General features: G+C 58.8%; 1 protein-coding gene across 1 annotated transcript; it reads right to left on the bottom strand.

Annotated features, from left to right (window-relative positions):
• Window positions 1-2,669: 2,669 nt before the first annotated feature.
• Window positions 2,670-8,685, bottom strand: FTCD (formimidoyltransferase cyclodeaminase; the record flags this gene model as incomplete). The annotated part of the gene is made up of 14 exons (XM_080632108.1): window positions 2,670-2,756; window positions 2,930-3,025; window positions 3,568-3,706; window positions 3,778-3,821; window positions 4,409-4,570; window positions 4,690-4,822; window positions 5,150-5,211; window positions 5,811-5,942; window positions 6,227-6,364; window positions 6,453-6,632; window positions 6,844-6,932; window positions 7,092-7,220; window positions 7,475-7,658; window positions 8,632-8,685. 14 exons carry the CDS (start codon window positions 8,683-8,685, stop codon window positions 2,670-2,672), a joined length of 1,629 nt encoding a protein of 542 aa, XP_080488234.1.
• Window positions 8,686-8,927: the final 242 nt, after the last annotated feature.

Here is an 8,927-nt window from a genome sequence, read left to right as displayed (position 1 = left end):
TGTGTCACTGTTTCAAATGGCTTCAAGCAATTTCATGGATCACCTGAAATGACTCAGGCTTGACTATTTATTAACCAAGCAAGAGTCTTCATGTCTAAAAACAACCAACAGAGGTTCTGACACCCTGCTCCAAAGGGTGGAAGAGGGGAGCCCCAGCTATCCAGGCTGTATTCTATGGCATATATATGTGGGCTGAAGGACCACAGCAGGGATTCACTCTTACCTTGCCTCTGTGGCACTGAGAGCTTCTTCTCGTCCTTCTTAATGGTGCTTCGGAGGGCTGTGAGGGGGTCCTGGAGGAGGGTGCCCATGGGGAGGATGCCCCGGTTGGTGGGGACCAGGCGGAGGATGGCCATGGGGATGGCCACCAGGGTGGCCTGGAGGGTGGCCAGGGCTAGGACCGGGACCAGGGTGATGTGGTGGCGCCCCACCAGGTCCACCTAGGAAGAAGAGGGGGTTGTCAGCAAGCAGAGCGGGATTCTTCTTGGACAGACAATGCAGGGAGCTGGGGTACCCATGCACCCAAAGGACTCCTCCCCACACATGATGCCCCACTCCCCTTTGGTACACAGCTAATCCCCCAGGTGCCCATGGTTATTGCACTGAGCTCCACAACGGCTGCGTAATACCCACAGTCCTGCCCGACCCCACAGCTCCTCACCTGGGTGCGGGTTCGGCATCCTCTGTGACCCCCAAGCTGCAAGGGAAGGACAGGCACCATCAGTGACACCTCCTGGTGTGGGGACACCATCGCCCTGCCAGCAGCCAGGACCCAGCTCCTCTATCCCAGCCCCTGAGCCCCCACTCACTCCCCCAGGAGCGCATCCCCCCCCAGACCCCAACAGGTGCCGTGTCCCTTTGGGTGACAGCGCCAGCCCTGAGAAGGGCTGCCCCCACCTCTGTGCACCCCAAATCCTGCGCGTGTGGTTTCCATCATCAATGGAAAACATGAACCAAGCCTGAGTGCCAGCCTATGTCCCCATGGATGTCAAGGGGATGAGGACACCATGTCCTGGTGCGATGCCAGCCATGGGGACAGAGCACCCCGACCCACGGGTGCCTATGATCCCACTGTCCCCTGCTCTCTGCCTGGTGCCAATGCCTCCAGCCGCTTCCACTCACCGAACACCCAGGGAAGCTCCCAGTAAAGGCAATGCTGCAGCACCCTCTGGAAGCACCGCTGCCAGCAGCACCCCGATCGCTGTCCTTGGCATCCCTTATATAGCGGGGCCCTGCCCAGGGGAGAAGGGGTGCAGCAGGAAGGGGTGACACCAGGGGAGAAGGGGTGCAGCAGGAAGGGGTGACACCAGATGGAACACCGGGTAGAACCGGCGGCACCACTCCCTTCGCCTGTCACCATGGGCACGCCGGAAACATCAACACCCCACTCCCTGCTGCACAAAGGTCTCACGGGGCTGTTAAACACGGGGGATGAAGGGTGGTGGTTTCACCTCCTGGTCGTGTTGGAGGCCGCAACAGTGAGCAGGGTCTGGAGCACTTCCCATACAAAGACAGGCTGAGAACATTGGGGCTGTTCAGCCTGGAGACGTGAAACTGCGTGGAGACCTCAGAGCAGCTTCCAGTGTCTGAAGGAGGGGCTGCAAGGATGCTGGAGAGGGACTCTTCATTAGGGACTGTAGTGACAGGACAAGGGGTAACGGGTTCAAACTGAAACAGGGGAAGTTTAGACTGGATATAAGGAAGAAATTCTTCCCTGTGAGGGTGCTGAGGCGCTGGCACAGGGTGCCCAGAGAAGCTGTGGCTGCCCCATCCCTGGCAGTGTTCAAGGCCAGGTTGGACACAGGGGCTTGGAGCAAGCTGCTCCAGTGGAAGGTGTCCCTGCCCGTGGCAGGGGTTGGAACTGGATGAGCTTTAAGGTCCTTTCCAACCCAAACGATTCCATGGTCCTATGATGGGGTCAGGCTCAGTGCTCCCACCATGGACACTGGGTTTGGGGTCAGGGGCTGGCCGAGGGAGGGGGGTCATGCTGCTGCAGGCAGTGCTATGGGACACTGAGGCTCAGGGTCCAGCTATCGACCCGCTGTGACACTGCTCGCGGTGCTGCCAGGGTGCGCAAGCGGAGGAGCTGGTACCTGCCATCAGACCCAGGTAACAGAGACAGGAGGCAGGGCTGGATGCCCCAGTGCTCAGGTCTTTCTCTTGCGTGTCTATGAGGAGGAGCCAGAGCTCTTTTCATCCCATCCCCATCTCCCTGCTAACACCCCGATACTGCCCTGTGTTTGACGATGCTCCCTTCCCAGAGCAGTGAACAACGCAACGGGCTGGGCATGCACCATCAGAGACTACGCCAGGTCTTGTCCCAGCCCTGCAAGCACAGAGACACACTGGGATGTGTGAGGTCAGGAGCTGGTCACACTTTGGGATCTGTTCCCAGGCAGCACCATGGGGTCCCTGCCATCCCCCTCCGTTGGGATCCCTGACCACAGGCACTGCCAGCCTAATCAGCTCCTTCTGCCCAGGGATAGGGGAATGGAGACTGGGATCTGAGCCCCAGGCAGCAAAAAATCACCCTTGGGCAGGTCAAGGTGAGCAGGGGACATGACGCTGGGATGTGCCTGAGCAGGGCAGCTCTCCCGAGGCAGATACTGAAGGAGCCCAGGCAGGGACAATAGTGTTTCCCAGCTGTATTTGCCACTGCAGAGCTCCTCTCAGGCCACCCGCTTCTCCAGCAGCATCAGCACGAGCGCCGAGCCTTGCTTTGCCTCCTCCAGGAGCCCAGAGACCTTCTGTGACATCTGCATGGGGAGGAAGAAGGCTCATCATTCACCAGCGTGTCCAACAGGACAAAACAGCCATCCCCCATCCACCCCATGCATTCTGCTGGGGGCAAAGGGAGCGGGGTACCCAGGCATGAAGACTCCCAGGGGCTTCATCTCCATCTTTGCCCCACCTCATCCCCACTGCTTACTGCAAGCTTGAACTCCTCGTCCGTTATGTCTTTGAGGTTGATCATGACATTGAAGTAAGCTCCGAACACAGCTGCTTCCAGCATTTTGGCTCCCACCTAGGAAAGAGGCTTGCGAGGAGCTCTCCTGCTGGATCAGTCCCCCCACATGGTCCTGCAGCAGGGCAGGCCCGTTTGCTGCAGGACTCCCACCCCACACTCTCCGATGTGCTCTTTTCAGCAGTGGGAACCATTTCACTGCATGGAATGCCCCATCCCTGGCAGTGCTCAAGGCCAGGTTGGACACAGGGGCTTGGAGCAAGCTGCTCCAGTGGAAGGGGTCCCTGCCCGTGGCAGTGAGTTGGAGCTGGGTGAGCTTTAAGGTCCCTTCCAACCCAAACCATTCCATGATTCTATGATTCATGGCATTGCCACAGAGGGGAGAAAACTTAGTCAAGGGCTTGTGGATGTCAACTCTTGTAACAAAGGCTGCAAGCTGCTGTAAAGTCAGTGGGTGAGAACCGCCGGGCAGCTTGGGAAGCAGGGATGAAGAGATGCACCCTGGAGGCCAGGACACGATGGGACCCCTCGCAGGGAAAAGCAGGGAGCCCGGCAGCCTCCGGAGCCCCAAGCCAGGGCAGCACGTGAGCACAGGGCTGTACCTGGATGTCGGATCTGCAGGCCAGGTTGCAGTGATGGGCCAGCTCCTTCAGAGCAGGCCAGAGCCCGCTCACCTTCTCTGCCAGGGCACAGGGCACCCTCACGGCTGTCTTCAGCCCCTCCTGCATGGCAGCCGTGCGCCTGGCAAGGGGGACATGAGCACTGTGTGGCTGTGCTCCCCCCGTCTGCCTGTCGCCACCAGCACTGCTCACCTCTCCTGCTCCTCAGGGGTGTTTCTGGGCAGCTTCAAAGCTTCCTGCAGGCAAAGAAAAGCAGATTTGCTGCCGTTCACTCCCAGACCCTTGCGTGCCCTGCACTGGGGGCCAGGGCAGACCCAGGAGCTTCCATGCTCTTGGAAACCTCCTTTAAGTGATGCATGGAGACCTCAGAGCAGCCTTCCAGTATCTGAAGGGGGCCTACAGGGATGCTGGAGAGGGACTCTTCATCAGGGACTGTAGTGACAGGACAAGGGGTAACGGGTTCAAACTGAAACAGGGGAAGTTTAGATTGGATGTAAGGAAGAAATTCTTTACTGTGAGGGTGGTGAGGCACTGGAATGGGTTGCCCAGGGAGGTTGTGAATGCTCCATCCTTGGCGGTGTTCAAGGCCAGGTTGGATGAGGCCTTGGGTGCCATGGTTTAGTGTGAGGTGTCCCTGCCCATGGCAGGGGGGTTGGAACTGGACGATCTTAAGGTCCTTGCCAACCCAAGCCATTCTGTGATTCTGTGTCCCTTCCCCTGGCCCTGTCTTGGGCCAAGGTCACAGCCCCTTTCCTGGGGACACCAAGGAGCAGCAGTGCTGGTCCCCCTCCACTTCCCACATGACACCTGCTGCTGACCTTACCATGTAGCCGCTGAAGGCGCGGGAGTCAGCGTCCACCATCACCGCCAGCTCGTCCATGGCCTGGTGGAAGGTGGGGATCAACTTCCTCATGATGGGGTCCAGCGCCTCAAACTGCCTCTTCCCATAGCTCATCAGCCCCACCATGCATCCCAGCGCTGCTCCCTGTGAGGGCACGGAGTTAAATCCTCCATCAGGACACATCGCCCGCCACTACAGCCGTGTCAGCTCCCCTCGAGGGCTCAGCACAGCCAGGGGACCCCATCCCAGCGTGGGGCACGCACCAGGGCACCCGCAGCTGCGGACACAGAGCCTCCTCCCGGTGCTGCTGATCTCCCACCGACCGCTCGCACAAAGGCACCCAGCGGCTTGGCCACCAGCCCTCCATCACCAGCCTCTCCTGCCTGCACCAGGTACCTGCAGCACAGCAGGCCTGTGGGTCAGAGCCCGCACCACAACCACCACGCGGTCCCTTCTCCAACAGGTTTTCATCCACCACCCTTGAAACCTGCTCCTGCTGCCTCGCCAGAGACACCGGGAGTCCCCCCCTTGGCATGTCCACAACCATCAGCATTTGGGAGCAGCGACCACCCCGCGCCTGCACAGCACCCATCAGAGATGCTCAGGGAAGCTGAGTGCAGGCGCCTCTCCCAGAGTAAGCTGAATGGAAGACACAGGCAGCAGGATCCCCTCTATCCAGGTAGGGATGGGCACCGTGTTGAGAAGCAGGATGGGGATCCCTACTCGATGATGCGCTCCCGGGGGTGAAACGGAGCCAGGGAGTCGAGGCCCAGCCGGCTGATCACCTGCAAGGAGCAGCACTGCCACGTCAGTCCCGTTGCATCCTCATTCCCTGTTGTTGACTAACCATGGGTGATCCTGCCCTAGGCAGTGTTACTGGGGCCATCACCCCGGGCAGCACCAGCCCATCCCAGCCCAGAGGTCTGCAAACAACAGGGAACAGCACCAGTAAATCATTAGCTTGCTCTTATCTAGCACCTTCCTCATAGGGTGGAAAAGTCCCTCCTTCCTGCAGCTGAAAAGCAGAGCCTGTCTGTTCATTCCCAGCTTATGCTGGTCCTGGGGCAGCTTCCCATGATGCCACACACTGTCCCTGAGCTCTGCGGGGGTCTTCTTCCCCTCCTGGCCTCCATGCAGGCAAGATGGGGAGCTGCTGCCCACACTGTCCTCACAGAATGGGCTCTTTGCTCCCTAGAGCATCTCAGCATCCTCTTATCCCCCTCACTGTGCCCTTATAGCTTGCCAAGAACCATCCCTGTAGACAAGCGTCACGCCTGGAGGCTGCTGTGGTCACAAATCTCTGCTCAGGGCCACTTTGGGAGGCTGGGCGTGTGTTTCTGTCATGATCCCACCCTCGTCTGGGTACCAGGAAGAGCCACATTACCAGCCTGATCTTCTGCTCCTCCTCCAGGATGAAGAGGCTTTCCTTCTTCATGTAAAACTCGGCCGCATCCAGCAAGGCCTTCTTGGGGACAAGCCCCACCAGCTGAGACCCCACCACGGGGAGATTCAGTGCCTGTGGAGGACATCAGAAACGTGGCTGTCCCCAGAGTTACCTGCTCTGCCATCACCATCACCCCAGCCTTTGGGTCCTCATCCCTTCCCGGGACCTGAAGAGCTCATGGAAAAGCCCTCAGTGGAGGAGCTGAGGCAAGGCACTGAGCCTGTGTGGGTTTCATGCCGCTTGGCTGAGCCAAGTGTGCGGTAAAGCAGAGCCTGACTTTGGGATGGGGAGAAAAGGCTGGAGGAAGACATCCTCTGCAAAGCCCCTGTTGAAACAAGCACGGTGCCCTGACCCACCTTGGCGTCCCGGCACACCTCCTCATAGACGGCATGGAGCGGAGTGGTCTCAAAGTCCAGCAGGTTCGTTGAAACCTGGGCTATATTCTCCTCCTCCAGATACCAGCCGATGCCCTGCACCTTCTTCAAGCGCCCAGGCTGCCAAGAGCTTCCATGGTCAAGGCATGGCCAGGGAGGACCAGGGGCAAACAGAACTGCTCCCAGTGCGCTGCCGGCACGGGGGTACCTGGTCATTGCCGCGTCCCTGCTCACGGATGTTGAGGGCAATGCGATGAGCCAGCTCCTTGGTGCACAGCAGGTTGATGTTGTATGCGATAAGGAAGGTCCGGGCACCCGTGACAGTGGCTCCCCACCGGGAGACGAAGCTTGGGGGCCCAAAATCAGGAGCCCACTCTGGTTTGGCAAGCTGGGAAGCAGGAGGGAGGGAGAAGCGCATGGGCTGGCACTGTCGAGGGACAGGCATCTCCCTCCCCAGCTGATGTCTGCCACAACCACCTCCATGGTCAGCAGCACCCCAAGGGTTGCACCAGCTGCTTATAGTGCGAAGGGACCCCGCCAGCCCCAGCACCCTCCCTGAAGCTGGGGAGATGCGGCTCTGCTCTGCCCAGCGCTGTCACCTTCTCAGGGAGTGCCTCATACTCCCCAGCACGAATGGTGGGCAGAGATTTCCTGCTCTCCTCCCGTGCGGCCTCTCCATACAGGTAAACTGGAACAGAGAGCTGGGGGTGAGTACTGCCGGGTAAGGGGCCGTTCATCATCTAGCAGGGTCCAGTTTGGCCCATTTGGAAGCAAACCCCATTTCCATATCATAATCATGTGCAGTTTGTCCATAGCTGGAAGCATGCAGTGATGGGACCCCACTCACCAGGCACCCCCAGCTCCTCTGCCAAGCGCTGCCCAAAGGCATGGGCACAGGTAATGCACTCCTCCATGCTGACATTCATCACAGGCACGAAGGGGCAGACATCCAGGGCCCCCATGCGAGGGTGTTCACCTGGAGACAGGGCAGATAGGAGGATGGGAGCTGGGAAGATCAAGACAAGAAGGAAGGACGGCCCTTTTTCCACGCCTCTTTTGCAGACTGGGCACTGGTGCTGCAAAGAGAGTTGAGGCAGTGATGTCTGCTCCAGCTCATGGACAGAAGTGATTCAGCCTCTTTGCGTTGGGAGAATGAGCAAGGGTCTCATCACCATCACCATCCCTCCATCCCAGCTTGCTGCGTGCTGTGCTTGGCCACCCCAAGCTCACCCTTGTGCCGGCTCATGTCGATGAGCTGCCCGGCCACACGGGCCGCGCTCAGTGCCCCTTCAACAACAGCCTCGGGGGTCCCCACGAAGGTGTAGACAGTGCGGTTGGTGGAGGCTCCAGCATCCACATCCAGCAGCACGCAGCCCGGTGTGCGAGAGATGGCCTGTGCCAGCGCATCGATCACCTGCAGGGCAGTGGAAGGGAGCTGAGGTGGATGGACCCCCACCACAGAGCCTGGGGCTGGAGATGACCCCATCCATGATCAGCGGGGATGCAGCCCTGCACTGCAGAGGATGCAGGTTCCAAGGGAACCATCATCGCGCTCTTACCCAGGAGGTCTGAGACACCCCTGGCTCCCAGTGAGCCCCAAACTCACCACAGTTTAAAGCAGCTTCCAACAACCTTGTTGGAGACCAACGAGAAATCTGGAAAGGAGCTTTTGACGAGGCCAAGGAGTGACAGGACAAGGGGGCTTTAAAGTGGAAGGTAGATTCAGATTAAATATTCCCTGTGAGGGTGCTGAGGCGCTGGCCCAGGGTGCCCAGAGAAGCTGTGGCTGCCCCATCCCTGGCAGTGTTCAAGGCCAGGTTGGACACAGGGGCTTGGAGCAACCTGCTCTAGTGGAAGGGGTCCCTGCCAGTGGCAGGGGGTTGGGACTGGATAAGCTTTGAGGTCCCTTCCAACACAAACCAGGCTGGGATTCTATGGTGGAGGAGAGACACCCGGCTGCTACTGCATGTCGGAGACACCATCACAAATTGCTGTTCCTGAGGATACTGTCCCCTGCCAGCTTCAAAACTGATTTTGATCTGCAAAGCCTGTTCCCTGGGGAAAGCAGCGGTTTTACTGGTATTTGGGGGTTGCTGAATTCCCTGCCTCAACAGGGACAAAGTTCAGCCTAGGGCCGATGGCCAGCACAAAGCCCATTAACCCAGATGGTTTATTTTGGGACAATAACCTCAAGCAATACTTCCCAAAGGGGGACCACCTTGACCCCTAGTGCTACAGCAACCTGCAGGCAGTGGGGAGGGGGAGGTCTGAGCTCCCAGTTCTCACCCAGGTATCAAAAGTGAGCAGGGGCTGGCTGCCTTTAGGTATCTTCAGCCATCAGCACCCCAACATCACCCACCCCACAGCCCCTCTGTGCGCTCACTCACCTCTTTGTTACTCCCCTCTGAGAAGTTGGGGACACACTCCACCAGCTTGGCCATGGTACCAGGGTCTGCCTGTGGCCCCTGGCTCAGCTTCTTATGTCCTGTGGGTTTGTCTCTCCAGACTGTCCCGCTGTGGAATAAAAGGGTTCCCAGCACCCAACCGGTTGTCTCTTCCTCAAGCCAGGGTTTCTCATTAACAGCATTGATCTGTAGCCAAAAAAGGGTCTTGTATAAATAATGTGGTCACTGCTCTGACTGGGGCAGCTCCAGGCACAAGGGTAATGAGTGATCACCAGCAC

This window comes from Psittacula echo (assembly GCF_963264785.1).
Source record: "Psittacula echo genome assembly, chromosome: 20".
Classification (NCBI taxonomy): domain Eukaryota; kingdom Metazoa; phylum Chordata; class Aves; order Psittaciformes; family Psittacidae; genus Psittacula; species Psittacula echo.
Note: the sequence above shows the minus strand (reverse complement) of the source record. Positions and strands in the feature narration are given on the sequence as shown.